Below are 22608 nucleotides of genomic sequence, written 5' to 3'. Positions count from 1 at the left end.
AAAGCCCAACAATACCTGGACATATATTACCACTCCACGCTTGAATCTAAAAAAATCTGAATTTCTCCTATCACACCAAAAAGAAACCTTAATCTTGGGATTTGCATCATCAGAGTAACTAATCTCTAGCATTTGCATTTGCATTTTTCACCTCCTCATCATTACTCCCATCTTCTTACTTTGATCCTTTAAATACGTTACCAAGGTTGAAACTACTCATTTCATTTCATTAACCCACTTTTGAGATTTTACTTAAATTATGATTCCTACTTTCTCCACTCAATAAATACAACAATTTTTGACATATGGTTCATATTTTATGTACCAATTTCTGGCACAGAGTTTATTGATGTACTTGTAGTAGATTTGACACATATCATTGAATAAAGTATGCGACATTGGTTAATGCATTTAATGTACAAAGTATTCCATGCATTTTCACCAAATTTTATTTTTAATTATATGCAATTCAGATGATTATGATGTAATTTTATTAATTTTTTTTGCTGTAAGTCAGTAATAAATCAATTAAGGGTAATTACAAATTTTTTTATTAATATCAATAAATTCAACAAATTTTGATTAAATATATTATTTGTTTATTAGGGAGAAGCAAACTTCAAGAATGTCCATACGATTTCTCAAAATTATAAAAAAATTACGTATAATTATATAAAATATCATGAGAGGGGATTATTCTTAATAATAATAATACTTTTCTGCGCACGTGCGAGGAGACGCGTGGGCGTTGACATTGGTCCCAGGTGGCTGACACATGGGACTCTTCTATCTTTTCATGCAAGAGATGAATCCAACGGATCTGGGTGCGCGTCCAATTCCGACCGTTGGATCTGGAGATGTCGTCATTGAAGGCAGTTATAAATTACGGTCGTTATATTTAGCAATCGGTTGCTTCATTTTCCCGTCTGTTGAGGAATGAGTGAAGGGGGTGATCCTCCTCCTCAGTGCTGCACACACAATCCACGCACTCACTGTGTGTTTCAGAGTCAGGTAACCTTGTGCTAAAAAGCAGTACTGATTTTTTATTATTGCCGCAAAGAGTACGAATGGAAGACTGTTTTTTGATTTTTAATCTTTTTCTTGTTGATCAACGAAGAATTTCTACCAATCTCTTCTTTACTGAGTCTCTTCTCTGCGAATGAGTTGGATGTGGGAGCAGAACGCAGCAGCTTCTTGTCTGGCTATTCTGCTTGTCTTTGAGCTTTTTGTCTAGATGATTTTGATTTTTTCTTTCTTTTTTTTTCCGTTCATTATTGGGGGCTAGAAACTTTTCCCCCATTGTTTTCTGTCTGATTTTTTAGTGCGGTTGTGTTTGAATTGTAATAAAATCCATATCACAGCGGAAAAGTATTTATTCTTTTGGTGTTATGATTGAGATCTTCTGCGTTTTCAAGAATATTTTACTATAATAAGGTTACCTTTTCTTTCGCTCAGCTTAGACTTCTGCATTTACTATTCTCGTGATTTTGATGTGATCTCTTTGCATTCCCATCTCTGATTCACTCTGTGTGTGTGTGTGTGTGTGAGAGAGAGAGAGAGAGAGAGAGAAATTAAAGTTTGAGTGTGTGTCAGTAAATGAGGTGTTTTACTGCGTGAAGAAGAAACCTGATTCTCTGAACATCCATCCCCCACTTAAAAGGGACAGCATTCACTTTTCTTTTTCATCTATCTTTCCTAACGGAACTCTTTTTCTCTTCCCTTCTTAATTTCCAACCTCCTCCTCTGTTCACACTCTCTGTCAGCCACTATTTCTGTGGGTTTCCAACTCTCCCAATAACACCAAAAATAAAGAAAAATGGATCAGTTTCCCAGAAATGATCGAAGAAACCCACAGCCCAAATAGGAAATGCAACTGAGCTTTCCTCATAATTCTTCTTTGAGGTAATACTTCTCCTCCAATCAATTTCTGTTAATCCATTTTTCAGGTACTTTGATTTTTTAAATATCTTTTCTTTAATAAATAAAAAACAAGTGACAGAGTTTAAAGATCTGAAGGCATTTATTGAAATTTCGATTGCATCAAATTTGGGCCTTGTAAGCAGCTTTCAAGTGAATCCCGTGGCTGCTGTCTCTTTTGCGACTATTTGTTCGAAAAGGACAAAACTGACGTAGCGACGGTTCGCATGTAGGAGCTTATTATTATCCAGTCGGTTGCGGAGCATTTTCTTGGTATGAACATCAAATTCATATCTGTACCTCATGACTTAAATTACTGGGGATTTTTTCACCATTTCTTGTTTAATTTACGATTACTAGACAACAAAAGCCATCAATAGCATTCTTGTCTTTATCCGCGGTTGTATCCTTCTTTGGTTCTTGATCTTTTGCCGTTTACGATAATGAATTTTTTATTAGCTGTGTGTGTGCCGCATTTTATTCTTCTTTTTTTTTCTTTTCCCTCTTTTCTTCTTCTGGCTTCTTTTCACTGGTTTATTGTCCTTTGCGTCTTTTCTTGTTAAAGTTATCTCCTTTTGTTCATTGGAGTCTTAAAATTCGGATGCTCAGATTATAGGAGAGAAAAAGATTCTGCTGCTGTTCAACTGAACTTTGAAGTGAAGCAGAGTGCGATATGGGGTCTGTTCGATTTGTTGGTGACGATGAATCGCAGCCTAGTGCTACTATTAAGAAGAAAAACAAGTTGCCGAGAAAGGTAAACACTTACCTCGTGCTAGCTTATGCTTTAACGTGTAAGATTGTAAATTTAGTTTTTCTCTGGTGAGGAACTGAAGATATTTACTTACTATACTTTAATTTTGATTCTTGCAGCTTCTTGATGACTGTGGTGTGGTGAACCATGCACCGGTTCCTAGGAGGCTGCGGTCTGGTAGGTCTTGTTTTATGCTGAACTATTCTATGGGAAACCTACTTTAGCTATTTTCTTGTAACCTAAAGGGATTGTGGGATTGTTTGTGTTTTGGTGAAGTTTAATTGGAGCCCACAGGTTCAATTGATTTCTGCATGGTGGGTCTTCTGAGAAGTTCCTCATCTTTTATGCCATGCCTGTTGGTGCAATTTTGAAGTTTCCTTTGGTTTTAGTTTGTACTTTTCTTTTTGCTTCTCTTTCTTGGCAATGAAAGATTCTCTCTCTGCCTTTTTCTTTCTCCACTTAGTACTGAAGCACGTGGTTTGCTTCTGGATCTAATGTGAAAAATTGGCTCACTTTGCTGTAACTTTGACTCTTTCAATCTGATGATCATTATCTTCGTCCAACCGCCACCATTAATTCTTTGAATTTCACCAAAAGTGCTTAAATGGAAGAGGTCCAGCAATATTTTATCCTGTATCTAGTGATATACTTCCTTGGCAATTAGAGTGGGTTCTCTTTGCTCCGTCGTCATCTTCTACGTTTCTCTGCCTTCTCAATCTGTTGGAGGATTGTATTAGTATTTCATGTCTATTTAAGGTCCACATGCTGAATAATTTGCTTTCTCTCTGCTGAATTAGTTCCACAGGTGATTTTTTAACATCATATCTATAAGAGGACTAATACTTGTTTGAGTGATGGGAGGTTTCATATTTGACAGAAGTGTTCTTAGATTCTGTAAAACAGTAAATGGCAAATGCTAAAATACTCTTGAGGAGATCTTATCAGTTCATTGTATTTATATGTTGCAGCCATCAAGAAGCGGGCCCGTGAATCTATTACTCCACCTTTGCTAATTTCAAGGAAGCAACTTCACATGTCCAATGGAGTTGAAATGATCAGGGTAGACGGTGCCAAGAAATCCAGACTGAATATGGTTAGACGTTGCAGCTTTTGAAAGTTCAAGCTATTCTATGTTGTTTACAGACAACATAGGGATGTGAAAATCAGCTGACATTCTTTATAATACATGGGATTACTTTTTCAGAAACATGGACAAATTACCAAGGATGAAGAAGAAGTTGCTGAGACCTTGTACTCTTTGGTGGACATGTTCTCTGACATTACCAAGACTAACAAGCCAGTCTTGGACGGAGAACCATCGGAAATAAAACCTTCAACAAAAGTAGAAGCAGGGAGCTCAATGACTGCAGCAGCTAAAGGTTCATTTTGTTGCTTTGTTTTGCCATGTTGTTCATGACTTAATTTGAATTCTTCATCTGTTCTGCTGCTCTGTGCCACGACAAACAGATGCTGAGATTTCGATGCAACAAGAGGAGTCTGGGGAAATAAATACAAGAGTCACTCTTGAGTCTGCTTGTCATTCTTCAGTTTTGGTGAATTCAACAGAAGAAGTCTTGAAATACCAATCTCTGGATGATGCTCAACAATCTGAGTTGGCGTTTAGTGAGCAATCAGCTATACCTATTGTGTCTGGTATTCCATCAAATTCAAGTCTGGGTCCCAGGTGCATAACCAGTTTCTTTCTCCCTGCAATCCTCAATATGTTATACATCCGGAGCTCTTAATCTTCTGTTATTGATTATATCATAGACCAAAAATGTCAACACTTGACATGATCCAAAGTTGTGAACAAACGACTGCACAGAAACAGGTTGGTTCAAGAATTCCGATGTTCAGATCCTCTCCCTGACCTTTGTAACTAATGTACTAATAGGTGGTGCTTGGGGTGTTTTCCAGGTTGCAATTTCTGGGATTCAATACGGAAATCATCATTATCCCAAGGAGGACAAATATAAAGGTAAGTTTTTTTATTGTGTTCTTCTAATGTAAGCCACTATCCCTGACTCAAAGTGGCTTTTACCATAATAGTGGGGATTGCTGTATTTATCAGTCATGTGACCTTTTTGGTTTACAAATATAGGTTTACTGCTGGAACCAAGCTTGTCTTCAACAGGAGTTGTCGGCTCTAATACACAGGGATCAGGCCCGCTGTAATTTTCCTTTTCTAGAACACGCTTAGTTTCTTGCTTATTAATAGATTTCAAGCTTATCATGAGCTGAATAATCACAGATCTTTGCCCGACATATTTCCTGCATGGTTCGAGAATACAAATTGTGCTACCCAGCCTATAGTCAACGAGCATGGTATTACTGCTGACAAGGTATGCTGCAGCTTTAAAAAATTTAAACTGGATTTATAATCTTTATGGCTTTCTAATCTTATCAGTATCTTCTCTTGATTCTTAGATTCACTATTGTCGAGTTGCGGTTGAGCCAAAGAAGTCAAGAAAGCGATGTTCCACCCATGTGTACATCGCTAACCTGGTTAAAGTCTTGGGAAACCCGGGGAGAAACACAGGTTCACTCCAGAAGCCTAGTCAATCAACAACCACTAGAGGCCTTGAGAAAGGGCCTCATGTGAGCATCGATAACCAGAAGCTGGCGATAAATGGCAGACATGGTGGTTTGCCTTTTAATGGCTTCATACATTCTGCCTCTGAGGGCTCTTCTGATATTGGAATTGCTGTTTGCTCGCATAAAAGGCTCCTTCAAGATCAGCAACAGCCTAATAAAACCTCCGTCTTATGCTCATCATGGAAAAGGGTGAGTTCATTTTTCATCCCACTTTAAGCTCGATTCTGAAGTGAAACTGTTTCATCTGGGTCTAATTCACATACCAAGGGCCCTTTTTCTGTAGTTAAAATTTTATTATGTGAATAAATAATTTGTTTTGCAGGGTCCAGATTTTATGTCTTTGGATGCTGGAGGTTCAGATTCCAGTGGGGGCGTCAATAGAGCAGGATGCAGCCGTGAGGCTCTGAATCAATTTAATGTGTCATACCAGCAGCCACAAAATCATTCAGCCATGCTTTTTTCACTGTCCCAGAATGGTTATTCATCGACTTTCCATGATCACACTTCAACTGCAGCAGCACCAAAGGTAACTTGCTCACTCTCTTATCACCTAAGTTATATGAAACTACATTGAACTGTTCTTCTATCTCATTGTAAATATGCTATCTTTTTCTTAAACAATCTACCTCAAATAATGAGCAATGCGTGAAAGTTAAAAATTCTTGAGATGTGTAACGGAGTCTTGCAACACGGTGAAAGTTTATTAGATATGGCTATGGCAAGTCTTTTAGGTAAAGAATATATGATATGGCTATTTAATTTGTACTTTATGAATGTGAAGGTACAGCTTCCGCCATATCTTAGCAACACTCGCGGTGGCACTGTTGCAGCCCCACTGGGGCAACAGTTGGAGTCACAGCAGCAGAAATGGACTTCTCAGCTCCAGGCTCAATATAGTCCCAGTGGAGTTGGTCGACCACATTTATTACCAGACTGGCAAAATGGAGGAGGAAACTCACCTTCCTTGCTGAATTATGCTCAGGCGCTTTTCCCGCACCTGCACTCCGTTATGGGCTCAAAGTACCAACACTTCTCACCTCCACAACAGCAGAATTCGCCCATCAATTCAACATTGACTCTTTCAAATGTGGAGAGACATCATCATCGTCTCAATTCAGCATATGAGAGAAATGGAACTGCATTATGTTCTGAAAACTCATCGCATATGCAGCTACTCTGCAACCAGCAGCTTTGATGTTTGACAAATCCTATGAGCCTGGCTTTAGAAGGAGCCATCATTACTTAATTCTTTATTATCTATGAGCTCATTGGTTGTGGTGTAAAAATTCTGGGACAGATAGAAAGGGAGTAGAAGCATCCTGCAGGTTTTTGCCAGTTGCTTATAATGTGGCTTGCTATAGAAATGAAAGTGTGACACCTAGAGCGGTGACGCTCATGTTCAAGGGATTTTGTATATTATGTGGCAATATAGCAAGGAAAGAAGATTTATTTATCTAGTGCTTGCAATCTCTTTAGCTACATTAAATTGTTTCTCTTCGTACAAAAAATGGTGAAGAGGATAATAAGCTAACTCTTAAGATACTAAATTTCAATAGATAAAAGTAGAAAATTTTCACTATTAAATTAAATAGAATTCATTACTGTATCTGACCAACATTGCATGTTATGGCAGACAGGGCCGAACCTTTGTTAACCGATCAAAACCATGTTGGTTATTGATACTTGATAGTCAAACGGATAGAGACAATATCATGTAGACCGTGAACTGAACTTATCGCAACCATATCATGGCTAATTGTTCTGCTTTTACAGAAAGAGTAGAGTAGGGTGCTAATTTAATTGAATTTTCAAGCAATGTCAAATCACCATTCAAATAACATTGCGCACGCGTGACTCTTTACAAACAAGATTTCAAAATCTTGAAGGCGTAAGAAATTGGAGAGTGTTGCAGTTCTGTTTCAATAATGTTATGCACTACGTAGCTTCTTGACCTTCAAGATACTGCCCCTCAAATCCTTACTCCTGCTTTTCCAATTCCCCCATTCTCTCTATGATTGCCTGTTGTATAATGGAGAGTAGGGAATACATACAAGTTGTCAGACATGATTTTCTTAAATCATCACTTGGAAACACCCCAACCATTTTCCCAATTTTAATGAAAAATAACACACTACATATTTTCATATCAGGAATTTATGTCTACCTATAACTTGTACGGATAAAAAAGATTAGGGGGAGGGGACGTTCATAGGAAGATAGTCATACATAAAAAACTTGGCATCCACTTGCTTTTAAACCTTATATTCATGTGACAAATGGAGGGTAAATAACAATACAATGTGGTGGGGTAAAAGTTATCAATATTTTCACCAACAGCTAAAACATAAATAGAAGTTTTACCTTCTTGCTTGTTTCTTGCAGTTCCCCAGCAAGTATGAACTCATCTAATATGAGATATACCTTTAAAGACGAACAGAATTCATCAGGGCATGCAGTGACATGCATGTACCACACGTCATAAAAATGAATTCGAGTGATGAATTTGTTGAATGATACTTAAGATATGAGGCAATTTTTAGTGTTAAAATCCCACCAAAAGACAAAAAGAAGCAATTTACCAACAAACTATATCAAATTACATAGTCACACAGGATTTTCAAATCCGCAGGATTTGCAATGCTAATTTTCCATGATTTCAACTGAGATAGCTTAAGGTAAAGAGAATTAGAAAGCAATCTGTGCGGGCTTATTACCCGAGCACCATCTTAGCTCCAGGTTGACAGTTAAAGATATTGAGTGGCAATGTGCGAAATAAGCCATAGATCTTATCTAGGGAATCACATGGGCGAAACTAAGCTCGAGGTCTAGTTCAATGAAAGAATTCCCCAGCACAACAAGTAAGGTGAAGAATCATGAATTTCCTTTGGTTATAATTTTGAAAGAAAAAAAAACAAAGAACCTATGTTAGTACTGCTAGAGCTTACCAAACACAGACAGATAAAAAATGTACTAGTCACGGAGCAGCCGCATGACTGATTGTAGAGATAGAAATGCAGATAAATCACGCATGGGAGGTAAAAAAACATTCACAGTTTTGCACTGCACATTCTTATTCAGGTCTCAAATGATCCAGCTGGATTTATTTACTTTCAATTCAATAGCTAACGTGCAGAAACTGCGACATACCTTGTGGAAATTAAAAACCAAATCTAACTCGCACACATTGCTGAAAAAATGATCCAGTATCTCCACAAATAAGTGAATGCACTCCAAATAAGCTAACTCATTGTCCGTGATGTCCACACATAGAGAGAAAAATAAACCAGCATATCGCCTGTAGATAACCTTGTGGGTTCGGAACTGCAAGAAGAATTTTATCAATAACCTGCCGTGATCTTCTTGAAATCCAAGTAGAAAATAGACCAAAGTAAATAATATTGAAATGTCAAGCCATAAAAAAACCAAAGGCAAAGACACAACTAAATACATGCCAATAGAGCATGAACCATTATCCTTCCATTCGGAAGAGTGAAGAAGGAACCCTAAATGATGAGCGGAATCAATGAATTTATCTTGAACTCAAGATATGGTCTTTTAGATTTAACTAACAAACAGAAACACAAAAAAGAAAAAGGAACTTTTCCAGCATGTGCTCGAATGCTCGGTTCATAAAAGGATAACAGGACTAAAGCTTCTAATTAGAATAATAAAAGGATCGAAAGAGCACATAATTGAATTGAAAACTGATATTCTGCTGCGAGCAGAGTTGATCACCTCCACAAAGTTGGTGAATTTTGGATCCCTATTCACAACCAATCGATGAACCTGCAGCAATGAATTGAATAACAAATCAAAACTCAGAGGAACTTGAAATCGAGCTGGAAATCCGAAACGTCCACAAAAGATTACCTCGTACTCAACCTTATGCTTCTCGGACTCCTCGAGAGGAATGTAGTATTTGGCCAATCGAGTTTTGCCTTGCCTGTTCTGTAACAGTATAAATCGGATCTGCAACATCGAAAGATGAAGAAGAAAAAAGAAGAAACTTGTGACGCCGAAAACCGTGGAAGGAAAAACAGCGAACGAGATTAGAATCTAGTAAACTAGAAAGAACCCTAGGCGAAGGGCTGATTACCATCTTGAAGAGATGATGAAATTCACACCAGCACCACGCAGATTGCAGAGTCGAAAACTTGGAAATGATTTCCGAGGAGACAAGTCAGAGGTCAAAAACGACATTGCCCCCCTGCTGTGTTCCTACATTTTTTAATTCTTACGTCATTAATTATAACAATTAATAATTCACCATTGAGATGACGTTTATGAGTTCGGGTCGATTACCTGAAATTTTTGGATCAGCCCATTGCCTTGATTCCTTTACATATTATTTTGGGTATCCATTTATCCAGTTTTTCACTTGTTGGGCTCAATTAATATTCTGAGCCCAAAACTCACTTGGATCAGCCCATTTTCTTCTCTCTTTGTTTACATAATAACAACAAAGCCTAATTCCAGTTTTTCACCTTTTTTTCTTTTTTTTGGAATAAGTTTCATTTATTACGACATCATATATTACATTCAAATTAAAATACTAATCCAATAAATTGATATTTTTAAATTAAAAAATATATTCAAATCAAAGAAATAAACAAGATATTATTATAAAAAAAATAGTACTATACATTCATAGTCATGAGATTCAAATCCACCTCTTGGATGTAATGTGGAAATGAGACGCTAAAAAACATATATATATTTGCATTTGCTTGATAGTATTGGTGGAATTAATAATACATGGAGATTAAGTTTGAAGTTGCTTAAGAATAATGAGCCATATATAGTCAATAATGCCTACTTACTATACATATATAAGTTTGATCAGTTTATGGTTAAAAATTCCATATTTATCATATGTATTAATATTCTATTTCACATTTTATTTTATTTAATATATAAACGGCAAATATTTATATCATCTATTTTAACTTCTTAAAGAAATATATACATAATATGTGCATATTAAATAAAACAGAAAATACAATAAAATTTGAAATAAAAAATAGAATTGTTTCATATATACCACTAAGCTAGAGATTAGTTTTGTGCGTAAGAATATGCATGGATATTAACCAAAAATAAAAAATAAAATGTGCATGCAAAAGCAAAACTTCTCTTTATTTGCGTGCTTCATCAAATCAACCCACAAACAAAGAAATCAAACCCAAAAATTATAAAAGAATCACCCCACCCACAGCCCTTCTCCACCCTACCTACAAATACTAATTCATAAATATGATTATTTTCAATTAATAAATTATATTCTATATATAATCATCCAGCAACTCAATATTCAAGAATTATATGGATATGTATAGTGGGAAAAAAAAATAGTTGAATGAATTAATATTTATTTATAAATTCTTCAAACCATAATTACATCAGATGTTCTTGCAGTATTAAACACATGACCACCCTGCGACGACTTGTTGAAGAACTCAATGCAATCCGCAATCGCTTCATTGTAATGTGAATTGGAGGAGTAATAGTACGAACTGCATGAAGTCTTGGGTGGCTCTGCCCCCCCGTCGCATGACCTCCGCCTTGGCGCCGCCGCCGCAGAACCTCCTCGAGCAGGGACACCCGGGAGGATTAACCGCATTATGATCTTACGAAACCGGTTCAAGAGTTTCATGGGTTTTTTTTTTGGTGAATTCTTGATATTGAGGAAGGAAAGGAAACCCTATAAAGCTTATAAGAATACCTAAAATGGCGAATCCCTTCTACTACTCCTCCTACTTATAATTATTTAATTATGAAATATGTTTATCCATTTAAGATTATTTTGAAGATATTAATTCTCCGGGAAGTGTAGTGCTATCATTTCTGTCGTATGGAAGAATAAAAAGAAGTGGATTTAATTTTGAAAAAAAAAAACTTTTTGGGAGGTTTAATTTAATTTATATATTCAATGCGACAGACGACTCAATGATGCTCATATATTCAGAAAGAGGTTGTATCAGCCATGTGACCAAATCATTTGCATACCCTTTTTTGTTAAACAACTATATCATGTGTAATATTAAAATGTTTGTATAATTAGTTGGTAATTAAAATTTTTAATCATATAATTAACAATAGATAATGTAATCAATTTTAATGCTTTGTTATGTCAGTAATTCATATGCATCTTCTACTAAGGTAAGATTGAGGTTCTTATATATGATAATTTCTTGTTTATTTGCATCATGTGTATATCTATTTGATATAAATTATTAATATATTTAATTTTTTTTTATATTTGAAAAGCTTTTTTTATTAGATAAAATGAGAAAGTAAGGATAACGTCTTACAGATCAGTTAGAAAAAATAGCGCACGCACCAACCAACCAACAAAGCTCTAATCACGTGACTTTTTCCCACCAAACACCTCAATAAAAATTTGAATCCACATTGTGGGCGTGGCAATGTTCAACCTTAAGTATTGAATCACAGAGATTGATAGTGAAATATATTAAATGAGATAAACATATTGTATCTAATCTCAATACTTCCGTTATCTTCAATAGTAAGCATGAGAGTCTCTTCAATCCATGTAAGGGAGATGGGTTATGTATGGAAAAAAGAAGTGATAAAGAAGCATTAATTTCCCAGGAATGAAAATCAGGCAATTATGAGCAAATTAATATTTAAGGCAAAGGAATTATGATTAGAGCGGTAGATATTTTGGGGGAGACTGCAACAGTTATTGATGGCTTTCATATACTGCTACGAATATAAAATTCCCAGGCTTTGTACGCTCCAAATAATTCTGCAATGACTTCACTTTGAAGGCGAGTTATGTATACATTCATCTTCAACCTTTACACCATCACCAACCAAAATGCCTCCTCCATCTCTTCATTTTTCATTAATATACTATGTATTAATTAGTCCTTATCAACACCCTCTGCAGACTAATCAGCTTTTCTAGAACAATCTCAAGAGTTTTTAGGATAACTCGGTACCGTCCATATGAACTGTTGATTAACACTTGATGAAAATATCATATGTGGTCTAACAGATAATAACTTATGCGGGAGCAAGCATTACCAAGCTGATTTTTTTATGGACATAAATAATAAATGGTATATGAAACAAATAAATGGTTCGGCCGACTCAAATCAATCTATAATATATTTACTATATGATATTGGATTTTTTTTAATTGTATATTTATCGTACGACAAATGTATTACACTTCTCATATAATTAATTGAAATTTAACCAAACGACGGTCTAGGGATAGAATTTCTGGGTTATATATAACATAAATCCGTAATTAATGGGAAGATTAGATAATTAATCCGCAACTAATTAACTAGGTTAAATATCTGTGGCTGATGGTTGACTGACTAATATGTATAGAAAAGTATGCGTTCCTTGAATGATGAGTGCCCAGCTTTTTCTGGGAAATCTGCAATCTGAGGGAATCAATGATTAGGGCAATGTACAGTCTTGCATTTTTGTTAATCTTTCTTTCTTTTCAATTTTTTGGTAAATTAATAATAATATAATAGGGAAAAGGCTGCTGGTTATTATGATATTGTCGGACGGATATTGCTTTTGGTTTCTTTAATATAAGAACTTGAGGAGGCCCTAAATAAAATCTGCATTGGTTGTTATGTGCCTTCCTAATGAGGCAGGATTGAAACAATAAAGTTATGCAAAATTTTGAATGTTGATTAAATATTTCATAAAATGTTTGGAGAAAACGTTTAGAACTATGAATATTTTGCAGAAATAATAATACTGCATAGCATCGTGGGACTACCCTGAGATTTGAAAAGCAGAACCCTGAATTCTAATATGTTCGATGTTCGCGGCCTCAAAAATGGGGATCGAGGTAGTACAAGGAAACCATTGTCCTTTTTCACCTTTGATCGCCTAAACCAAAACCCAAGTTTGTAATCACTAGAAATGATATGGAAAACAAGCATCTATTCTAGTTCAAAATTTATCGTCATCTTTTCAACACAAAACAGCATCTTCTATAGATGCGGCATCTGTTGTGAGGCTTTCAACACAGTAAAATATCAGGTCTTTACAAAGGCTACTAGTGGTACATTGAAACTGAAGCACAGATGTATAATGGAAGGACGAGACAGCCCGCCCTCAACAAACCTCCAAAAGTTAAAATATGACGTTCCTGTGCAAAATCTCATGAATTGCCGGTTTCTTGCTGGTTGAAGGGCTCTCGGATCTTGTTTCGGATGTATTTTGTTGCCAAAATCAAACTCTTCTGAGCCGTTTTGCCTCAGCTTGCAAGATCACCTACTCCAACATTGTAAAACGCTTCAAAACAAGATAACTGAAGTATTTTTTCGGTGAAGTTCACTGGTTACAAGATTGACGAACAGGACCCAATTTATGACGAAGTTTTCTCAAGGATAATGCACCAGTTTGATTTATCATAGAATCTGTCGACAATGTCAGCACCATCCACACCAGAAACTAACCTGCGCATATTATTGTGGTACGGAAGGTTAAAGCCTAAGATTAAGTAGCATCAATAAGGAAAATATTGCAAAGGCCTCAAAAGATATTATTCAGGTGAAAATAGCATGAACGCATATGAATTGCCATACAATACTTCAGCACTGAGCAAATTATTGAAACAATACAGTCAATGATGAAATATGAAACAAAGGAGCTACATTTTTCCTTTGTACATCTGTTGTTAGTCTTTCATTTAGATTCCATATCCAGGCAAAAGGTAAGCCAAGAGATCAGTCAACCTTTGGTACCAATTAGCAAGTTCCTCACCTGCTTTCCAAAACCATTGTTTGTTCTCGATTGGAAGTCACTCTTGAGCTGGAGAACATTACAAATTTGACGAGTTCATATTTATCACAAACAGCTCTACGACAAGCACTAGGCTTCACAAAGGGGTTTATTAGCAGAAGATTGAAACAAGTGGTGCAACAGCTTAGAAGACTAATTCACACGATATTCTGATCATAATTATGGATAGTAATATAAATTATCCCATTAAGGGGAACAGCAAAAGAAAATGTGTATAACGTCCAGTACCATGCATGTCCATCAGACCTATAGCGAACATCCAACACCGGACCAAATCCCTAGGAAACTCGGTTCAAAGAAGAAAAGGATGTTTAAATAATATTTTACCTTTCAAGTTCACCTTCACTGAAAACATGATAATATCTGTCATACACCACGGCGCCCTTCTTATCGTCTTTCCTTGCCAAACCATTAGCTACAGCATTGACAGACGCTCCGCTTACTTCAGCACGATGATAGGGTAAGTGCCATGGTACAAAATATTCTTGCTGATATAGATTACTCGCTTTATTTTTAGAATCCAATGGAGAATGTCCATCATTAGAGTTTGAGCACATTATTTCATGCGGGTTCTTTTCAGCAGATTCTTCACCTACATCTTTCAACTGCTCCACCGAAACATTTTCTTCAGTTTCTGGAATGCTTTTTAAAGAAAATGAAGATGAAGAGCTACGAACCCGAGGGCTACCAGGTCCTATCCACTCTTCTAAGTACTTCTGATTAAGAGGAGTCCATTTATTAACCAATGCCTTATCTTCTTGTTCCCTAGCCCAAACTGTAATTAACACAAGGCCACCTGGTTTTACAATACGGATTAATTCTTCTACTGCTTTCTTTCTCCGAATTTCCGTGCTCAGGTGATGTAAGACTGCAATAGAAATTGCGGCATCACCATAACCAGATCGATAAGGTAGATTTACTGCATCAGCAACTAAAACTTCATGCCCCTTATCTGCACATATATTAATAAGGGGAGCACTAATATCACATCCAATGAAATAGCAGTTTGGATTCAGCCCCAAGTATTTCCCGTTGCCACAGCCAGCATCTAAAACAAGTGATCCTGAAGGCAGAGAATTCAAGAACGTTTGGACTTTGGGCCATTTTGCAAACCGAGTAGAACTAAAATGGGGTGCAATAGCATCATAAACCCGATGGACATACTTCTTCTCAATTTCTGGTGTTGCCTGAACTTTAGAGGATGAACATTTCTGGCCATTCCTTGCAACTATAGGTGGTAAAACAGGCAATTTTTCACGAGAAATAGCAGAAAAATCAACGGAATTATCCATTCCTTCTTCTTTCATAGTGGCTAAGCCTCTGAAATGACAGCCAGTAAAAGAGATAGCAGTAGAGCAAGCCCGGACAGATGTAATGCCAAAACTTGGTCTTCTACCAACAAGAAGCATCAGCACATGCCATCACAACTAGACAGATTCTGTTATGCAAACAAGAAAACAAAATACAACTCAGCACCTGTGATCGTACTCATCTCTCTTTCATTGCTTTTTCACTTGTTGTAATCGTAAATGCACCAGATGCCATGTGAAAGTTACAAATTTTGGTTACCCCAAATGGACCTCATTCACTCCTACACTTGAAAAAACATGAAAGTAAATTTTGTGACGCCAATTTGAGCACCATATCTCCTTAAAAATCTTCTAAAATTCCAACATACCCAGTCCATATTGACCTACATGTAATGTAATTCAAGCAAATGATTAAAAACTAATCAAGTACTTGCTAATTTTGCTGATTAGCAACTCAATAGGCTATCAATTTAGCAGCGAAAACTTTACGGAAACTTCAAAACCCATTCAATAAGTTACACATATAAAATCAATGAACAACACACGGAACCGGGAAGGGCAATGCAAAATGTACAACAGCAAATTACCAGCTACTTTACAGTTTTACACCTTAGGTTCTTTACCGATAATTGATTTCCCCTTCCCAGCAGACGAAACCAAAATCACTTCATGACAAAATAAGAAACCAGAAGCACAATGTTCAGTCATCATCATTTATCGCCATACAAAATGAGATTTTCATTACGAAGCAGAAGAAAGTATAAGATTGGATCTCGAAGCAGACCAAAAACAAAGCAGCATATAATCGGAAACAAAAAGCACTTACGAATTAAGGCAACCATGAAACTGAAGAAGACGAAGAAGATTGCAGCAGACTTCCGCTCGCAGGTTGAAACGCTGAAGAAACTATGGTGACGACGTAGCTCTCGTCGGCTAACGCAAAACCTGCGCGGTTTAATGGGCTATGCATCCTTGTTAAGTTACCTATCCCAAGATACTGGCCCAAAAGCCCAACCACCCAGTTGTAGGGCTTGCTTCAATATGGACTGGACACACAAAGGCCATTTATCAATCTTCACCCTTTTCCATTTAAAATTAATATTTTATTTTTCCTAAATACTGTTTAAATATTAATTAATTAAATAAATAAATATTTATAGCTTTGTATAATTGAAGAACACTCTTTTGATGCTTTTATTGTTTTTTTATTGCGGCAAAAATATTTAAATTTATTTTAATAGTTTTTTTTAATGCTCTCCTCTAAAATTTGTAGAGATTTGAGCTTAATTTTCAAATAACGAACTTTTGAGTGTTTGATCGAGGTGTTCTTTGGTGTAGTACTAAAATAAAAAGAATTGCAAAATCGTCTTATTTTGGGAGAAATTATGTTGTACTCGGGCACTACTGATATGGGACTTATATTTTCTTCAAAACAAGTAGTGAATTATATGATTTAGTTAAAATAACTATTTTCGTTGGATTGAAAATTGTTACGATATAGTTCTCGTTGTAAGTTTTCTATTTAATTATCTTGTCGTAAATAGCGTTTCTAACTGTTATATAATATTTGTTCCAACGTGACTTTGAATGTTTTTTATTTCTAAATTCGATTGTTATATTTTAAAACGTTTGTTTCAATTACACTAAATTAAATTTTTCCAAGAATTTTAAAAAAAATAATAGATTTTGAAAATTTGAATTTTTATTGAAACATCTTAAACAATTTTGTAAACGCTGTTTTGATAACTCGGATTTTTTTTAGTATTAGTATATACTTTACGTGCCACGTAGATTAACATTAATGACAAATCTAAATACCAAAGGGTCAAAGCTGTGTGAAAATCTAAACGAATCCGAGTTACAACTAATTGAAGAATTGAAGTGAATTAGGTGGCCGACCACAACAAAAGCCTCTTAACTATCGTTCTCGTACTCTTGTCGGACCAAATAATTCATTCATACTTAAATGCATCGAAAACAAAAGTAATTCGCATTCTTTATTTAGTTTTCTCCGTACGACATTAATTAGCTGGTTTTCCCCAGTTGAGTTGGGTGCATATATCCATACCAATCACACATTACATTTTCAAATTCAAAAATATACTTCCGGATCCAATACATCTTTGAACATGAAAACGTCTTCTACTTGGCTCCATTTTACCACAATTAGGGTTGGACAGTACTGGACTCAGACCAGACATATGTATCTCTAAATGTCAGAAATTTCTGATTCTTTTTTGCTCTTTTGTGGCAAAATCTGTCGATAGCTTTAAATGCAAGAGAAACCTCTACTCTCTAAAATCTTATTTAATAACAATTTTGATGAAAATTCATACTTTCTCCATTGTAATGGGTGAAAATTTAGTTGACCAACCACCCACGTTTATGAAAATATTCGTCTTACTTCACTTTTACAGTTCAAATAGTTGAATTTTGAATATTGCACCATAAATTTTGAATTTGGTACGAATTTTCTACCATTGCTTCACCATATACTAATTTAGTGGCTAAAACTAAGGTCCTATAAATAAGTAGAGATCGTGGATTTGAGTCTAATCAAACGTGTAGTTATGTAGCAAGTTGCAGTCCAGGAGGTTGACGATGATTACGTGGGTATGTTCGTCGAGGTAGAACTGACATGGATGTCTTGTCACTCAAAATTTATTTCCTTATATGTCATATTCTCGTTACATGCTTTTGTTAGTTTAGAATACGATTTTCTAACAGTTGGAGTTGTTGGATTAGTTAGAGAATAGTTTTGTATTCTTTCTTGTATATAAGCTTGATTTGTACAGCTTTTTCTTCAAATGAATTACACAGAAATGGAGAAAATCAGTTTTCTTCTCTCAATTCTTTCGTACAGACTCAGACTTGATTGTGATAATTTATGATATTTTACATAGTATCAGAGTCTTCATTGAAGGTCTCTGCATACTGCAGCTCTTGGAACTTTGTAATCTAGTTAGCGAAAATGGCAGAAGCAGCAGAAAGTAGCAGATACTCCACACCGATGACAACGGAAGCAAGTGCGGGATATAGACAACCAGTACCTGAGGCACTACAACCACACGGTTCTGATCATCCTGGTTTGGTCCTTGTGGGTATGATTTTAAACTAAACACAACTATCTCTCTATGAGCGAAAATGAAATTAGGCTTCATAGATGGACTTTGAAGAGAGATATGGAGAGTGTAATTATGAACCTCTTTTATGTCAATTATAGCAAAAGATAACGTCCGTGACACAAGGAAACATGTTAGCTGTTGAATATTTTTTCTAAATTGTGATGATTTGGAATGAATTAGACATGTTAATGCCGACTCTATAATGTACATGCGGGGGTTGTACCTGTAGACTATCCAAGGCTACTGCAGACTAGGCAATGTTTACTAGACTCGTTCAGTTTCTTATGGGGCTAAGTTAGACATTTGATCACTTGCGTGACAAACTGCTGGTGATGGAACTACTAATCACATGTGTGCGCATAAACGTATTGTACAATCTGTTTCACCTCTTTTCCACTCCACTTTCGTACATCTCCTAGATGGAACCACACAATTACTCACACACACAGGAACTGTGACATTACACCCCACACTAGTACTTACAGAAGTTCTTCATATTCCCAATTTGCAGTACAACCTATTGTTTGTTTCTCAACTTTGTTTACAGTCTTCCATTGAAGTGAAATTTGACTCCTCTTATTGTGTCTATATTTATATAAATTTATAGTAATTTATTTCATGATTATTCTATTATATTAATTTATTGATCGAATCAATATATATATCTCGATCAATTACTTAATTTGTTAAAATATTTTGACATAATCATACGATTATCACTTCTATAAAAAAATAAATAAATATCGACAAAGAATTAATATATACAAGAAAGGAACAGGTCATCTTTTTGCAGTAGTACAGCCAACCCTCAATTACTTACATGACTTGATTCCACCTACTCCATAAAATACTACAAACATATAGAAAAACAATATATTAAAAAAACAAACATTTGGAAAAAAAAAAAAAAAGAAAACGAGAAAGAGAGAGATAAAATAGTAATGTCTAAGATTCAAGCGCTTTGTAAATCACCACAAAACAAGGCAAAATTGCCCTTGAACTGAATACATACAACTCCTCTAGATTCGAGTAGACCCCGGCATAGCTGGCTAAAGAGTCGTACGAGCCAGCAGCCGGAGCCGCGTTTCCATCCTCATCAGCCGCCGAATCCTCCGCCACGCGCTTCACCCTTCCCGCGATCACACGACACACCAGCATGGCTCTGCGTGTGCCCGAGCCGCCTAGGCAGTCGTGGGCGCGTCCGCTGCTCGCTGTGGTGCGGACCCCGCTGATCTTGCTGCCCTGGAACCCATGTCGGATGATAGTGCAGACTCCGCAAGCCGGTATCGAGCCGCACAAGCTGGACGAGCCGCGGGCGCCGAGGGAGCACGTGAGAGTGGCCGCGTGGAATCTGAGGAGCTCGTTCCCGTCGGCGGCGCACCTGGCGTTTCTCTTGGCGCTAGAGTTGGCCCGTATCTTCACTGCGTCGCGGTAGTCTTCAAAGCGTTGGATTGTGCGTCGGGTGTTGTGGACCTTTAGTATCCGTTCGATCTTGCATATTGGATTGTCCTTTTTGAGCCAGCTTGACTTGAAGATTATCTCTACAATGTTGCGGCTTGAGTCCTCTGGGCCTAGCTCAGACACTGCAACAACATAAGTACCAAACAAAGAAAATTAAATTAAGAAACTTGTAGTAATCACAACCAAATCACTTTCACAAATCAAAGAAGTGCATGTAAGGATGAATGTATGTGGATGACTAACATCTGGATCATATTATAGGCCATATTCGGGTACTGAGTCTATAAAAACCAGATTGATCTACAAGTTATATTGTAGGGGTGGGGTACCCGTAACCATACTCGTAACCTAACAATAATAATGCGACACAAGTAAGCAAACGACACGTATAGTTTTCCATTACAAGAACAGATAGCTGTAGTATTTACTACCTTAGCAGATGGTCCAATATTTGAAAATGAAATATCATGAGAGCATAATCAATAGTGCCCTCCAAAACATAAGGCAAAATACTTAAGTGATTAATTGCAATATTATCCTAATTGTTGTAGTAATTAAACAGGAGCTTGGTATATATAAATATATAGTAATTGAAATGAATATATAATTGATCACCTGCATGCCTAATAGCTTGATGATGCTCCAAGCTCTCAATTTTGGGGAAAACCTCTCCGCATTCAGGACAAGCACATATACTGCTCCTTCCCAATGGATACCTGCACCCGGTTCCATCTCTTAAAAATATTATATATATAATTAATTCATTTTATTTCATATAATTTTCTACTTAATTTGTAATTGAAGATATAGAAATAATACAATTATGAATTACCTAGCAGGATCGACAATGGCGTGACACTCGTAACACCCGGAGAGCTTCCTCAACTGCATGCCGCGTCCGGCGCCGGCAGTTGATCTGACGCTGGAGCTGGAATGAATGGAACGAGAAGAGGAGGAGGCGTGGGTAGTTTTCTTGGTAAGAAGCCGGTTGGTATCCTGGCCGACGGTGCTGCCCTCGGGGGAGTTATCGGCAGAGCGGTGTACGACCCTGGTGTTGGCATGGACGACGTCCCTGAAGGTACAAATGCTACTGCAGGATGAGGAGTGGAATAAGGTGTGTGTTTTGGAGGGGTCGTGGATTTTGGAGTCTTGAACCTGTTTGCAAGTGAGGAGATTCTTGATTTGGTCCCATGAAGATGAAGAGGGCTGTTTCTGTTTGGTTTGCTGCTGCTTTTTCTTGCTTTTCTTGGATTTGGAATCGTGGGAATTGGAATTATTATTATTAGGGTCTGCAGGTAGGAAAGTGAGGAGTGCCATGAAAATGAGTGAAGCTAAGAGATGGAAGACGAAGAAGGCTGGTAGTGGTGGTGCAGATGATTTATTACTTGTACTTCTCTCTCTCATCTCATGGAGAAAACAAAGAGTATGAGAGAGAAAGAGAAAGATGGTCTTAAAATTTGGAACGTGTTTCTTTAATGTGGGGAGAGGGATCCAAGATATGGGTAAAGTAGCCGTCGGGGTGGGGTGATATGTTGGGGGTTTGCTTTTGATTACTTTTTACTCTGATTAACTAATTATTATTTTGTGATTCCATGCTTGCTTCTGCACTTTAATGTGAGAATCAAAACCTCAATCACCTCCATTTCCTGTGTTTAGAGGCTTGGTTGTATATTAATTAAACAAATGGGAATGGATCTCTCTTGTCCAGAAATATGTTTGTGAGAGAGATTTGATGGATGATAATATTGTTTAATTATTAACTTTCTTTTGTAAACACAATTCATTTAATATATAAAAAATGCTCAAAATTATGAAATAGGATTAAGAGTCCGCCTCTTCTTATTCAAGTCGGGTTTGATTTAAATTAACTTGTTATTACAATCATTGTTCTTAAATCCATCTAAAGCATGATATCATATGTACGTATCGGTATATCTTTTGACACATTAACTTCTATAAATATTGGAGGGACTCCATAGACATTTATGCATTTATAATTACATACTAGGTCTAGCTACAACCCAATATATTTTAAGCGAACTGATTTAAGTTTCAAAAAAATTTTAGATGGGCCATTCCAACAAAACCTAACAACTTGTGCTGCCGGTCAATTCACCATCTAATTTGAGATAAAACATAGACCCCACCATATGACTCAACAAATTAGATCGTCACTTATCTCGACCTATACAAAACCCAAATACAAGAAATTATGATGTAAAACGAGAAAGACGATTAGCCATTTCTACATGAATATATTTTTTTCTTTTTTTAAAAAAAGAGAGACATTAATGAGGGTTGTAATTCCTTGAATTAATACATTATATTTAATATCCAAAAGATGAACTTGATAATGAAACAGTTGCATTGGATCTGTGTTTAGAGGTTTGGAAGGTAGTGATTGTTGATACATACGCATTAACAGATCCCTATTGTTTCTTGTAGTGATAGTTGTTCATACACATCTGATTGCAAGTACATGTCCAGAGGAAGAATGAGTGCAAATTGGAGGGTGAGGGTCAGAGTGAGTGGGAAGTTGGGGACTTTAGATTCCAAGAAGATGCAAAATGAGAAGTGCATACGCCAAATTAAGGAATAGAATAATAGCGACCAAAACTCCATCAATGCCAATTTGCATCTCCCTCTC

General features: G+C 36.4%; 4 protein-coding genes across 13 annotated transcripts; 1 reads left to right on the top strand and 3 right to left on the bottom strand.

Annotated features, from left to right (window-relative positions):
• The first annotated feature begins 902 nt into the window (after positions 1–902).
• Positions 903–6716, top strand: LOC105159342 (uncharacterized). 9 transcript variants are annotated; one of them, XM_020692635.2, is made up of 15 exons: positions 903–1011; positions 1118–1902; positions 2064–2190; positions 2527–2671; positions 2788–2845; positions 3637–3761; positions 3873–4047; positions 4136–4352; positions 4439–4499; positions 4586–4646; positions 4770–4839; positions 4920–5010; positions 5096–5452; positions 5586–5789; positions 6045–6716. In XM_020692635.2, exons 4-15 carry the CDS (start codon positions 2591–2593, stop codon positions 6456–6458), a joined length of 1914 nt encoding a protein of 637 aa, XP_020548294.1. In that variant the 5' UTR covers positions 903–1011; positions 1118–1902; positions 2064–2190; positions 2527–2590; the 3' UTR covers positions 6459–6716. The 9 variants fall into 9 exon arrangements, with proteins under 9 accessions (XP_020548294.1, XP_011074681.1, XP_020548296.1 ...); XM_020692636.2 differs by having other exon boundaries at positions 922–1011; positions 1764–1902; XM_020692637.2 differs by having other exon boundaries at positions 912–1902; positions 6051–6716.
• Positions 6717–6978: 262 nt separating this feature from the next.
• On the bottom strand, positions 6979–9501 carry LOC105159341 (AP-2 complex subunit sigma). The gene is made up of 6 exons (XM_011076374.3): positions 9360–9501; positions 9134–9232; positions 8999–9049; positions 8411–8584; positions 7625–7684; positions 6979–7282 (listed from the first exon to the last, which is right to left on the bottom strand). The coding sequence occupies exons 1-6, from the start codon at positions 9360–9362 to the stop codon at positions 7241–7243; spliced, it is 429 nt and encodes a 142-aa protein (XP_011074676.1). The 5' UTR covers positions 9363–9501; the 3' UTR covers positions 6979–7240.
• A 3685-nt stretch (positions 9502–13186) lies between these two features.
• LOC105159340 (S-adenosyl-L-methionine-dependent methyltransferases superfamily protein) lies at positions 13187–16353 on the bottom strand. Its single transcript, XM_011076372.3, has 3 exons — positions 16202–16353; positions 14393–15503; positions 13187–13719 (listed from the first exon to the last, which is right to left on the bottom strand). The coding sequence occupies exons 2-3, from the start codon at positions 15472–15474 to the stop codon at positions 13629–13631; spliced, it is 1173 nt and encodes a 390-aa protein (XP_011074674.1). The 5' UTR covers positions 15475–15503; positions 16202–16353; the 3' UTR covers positions 13187–13628.
• A 2888-nt stretch (positions 16354–19241) lies between these two features.
• Positions 19242–21464, bottom strand: LOC105159339 (uncharacterized). 2 transcript variants are annotated; one of them, XM_011076370.3, is made up of 3 exons: positions 20794–21464; positions 20577–20695; positions 19242–20083 (listed from the first exon to the last, which is right to left on the bottom strand). In XM_011076370.3, the coding sequence occupies exons 1-3, from the start codon at positions 21363–21365 to the stop codon at positions 19446–19448; spliced, it is 1329 nt and encodes a 442-aa protein (XP_011074672.1). In that variant the 5' UTR covers positions 21366–21464; the 3' UTR covers positions 19242–19445. The 2 variants fall into 2 exon arrangements, with proteins under 2 accessions (XP_011074672.1, XP_011074673.1); XM_011076371.3 differs by having other exon boundaries at positions 20577–20677; positions 20794–21462.
• Between the last annotated feature and the right edge of the window lie 1144 nt (positions 21465–22608).

Source organism: Sesamum indicum, linkage group LG3 (genome assembly GCF_026168435.1).
Source record: "Sesamum indicum cultivar Baizhima isolate 11 linkage group LG3, ASM2616843v1, whole genome shotgun sequence".
In the NCBI taxonomy this organism is placed as follows: domain Eukaryota; kingdom Viridiplantae; phylum Streptophyta; class Magnoliopsida; order Lamiales; family Pedaliaceae; genus Sesamum; species Sesamum indicum.
This window is presented reverse-complemented; position numbering and strand designations above follow the sequence as displayed.

What these genes read in the sequence shown, in the direction of transcription:
- LOC105159342 (XM_020692635.2), top strand. Translation starts at nt 2,591, where the DNA reads ATGGGGTCTGTTCGATTTGTTGGTGACGATGAATCGCAGCCTAGTGCT. An exon ending in ACACAGGGATCAGGCCCGCT is followed by an intron (nt 4,840 to 4,919) that starts GTAATTTTCCTT and finishes GAATAATCACAG; the next exon opens with ATCTTTGCCCGACATATTTC. An exon ending in TATGCTCATCATGGAAAAGG is followed by an intron (nt 5,453 to 5,585) that starts GTGAGTTCATTT and finishes TTTGTTTTGCAG; the next exon opens with GGTCCAGATTTTATGTCTTT.
- LOC105159341 (XM_011076374.3), bottom strand. An exon ending in AGCATAAGGTTGAGTACGAG is followed by an intron (nt 9,050 to 9,133) that starts GTAATCTTTTGT and finishes TCATTGCTGCAG; the next exon opens with GTTCATCGATTGGTTGTGAA. An exon ending in TGCAAGAAACAAGCAAGAAG is followed by an intron (nt 7,283 to 7,624) that starts GTAAAACTTCTA and finishes ATTATACAACAG; the next exon opens with GCAATCATAGAGAGAATGGG.
- LOC105159340 (XM_011076372.3), bottom strand. Translation starts at nt 15,474, where the DNA reads ATGCTTCTTGTTGGTAGAAGACCAAGTTTTGGCATTACATCTGTCCGG. An exon ending in AGTGAAGGTGAACTTGAAAG is followed by an intron (nt 13,720 to 14,392) that starts GTAAAATATTAT and finishes TAATATGCGCAG; the next exon opens with GTTAGTTTCTGGTGTGGATG.
- LOC105159339 (XM_011076370.3), bottom strand. Translation starts at nt 21,365, where the DNA reads ATGAGAGAGAGAAGTACAAGTAATAAATCATCTGCACCACCACTACCA. An exon ending in GCCATTGTCGATCCTGCTAG is followed by an intron (nt 20,696 to 20,793) that starts GTAATTCATAAT and finishes AATATTTTTAAG; the next exon opens with AGATGGAACCGGGTGCAGGT. An exon ending in TCAAGCTATTAGGCATGCAG is followed by an intron (nt 20,084 to 20,576) that starts GTGATCAATTAT and finishes ATGTTGTTGCAG; the next exon opens with TGTCTGAGCTAGGCCCAGAG.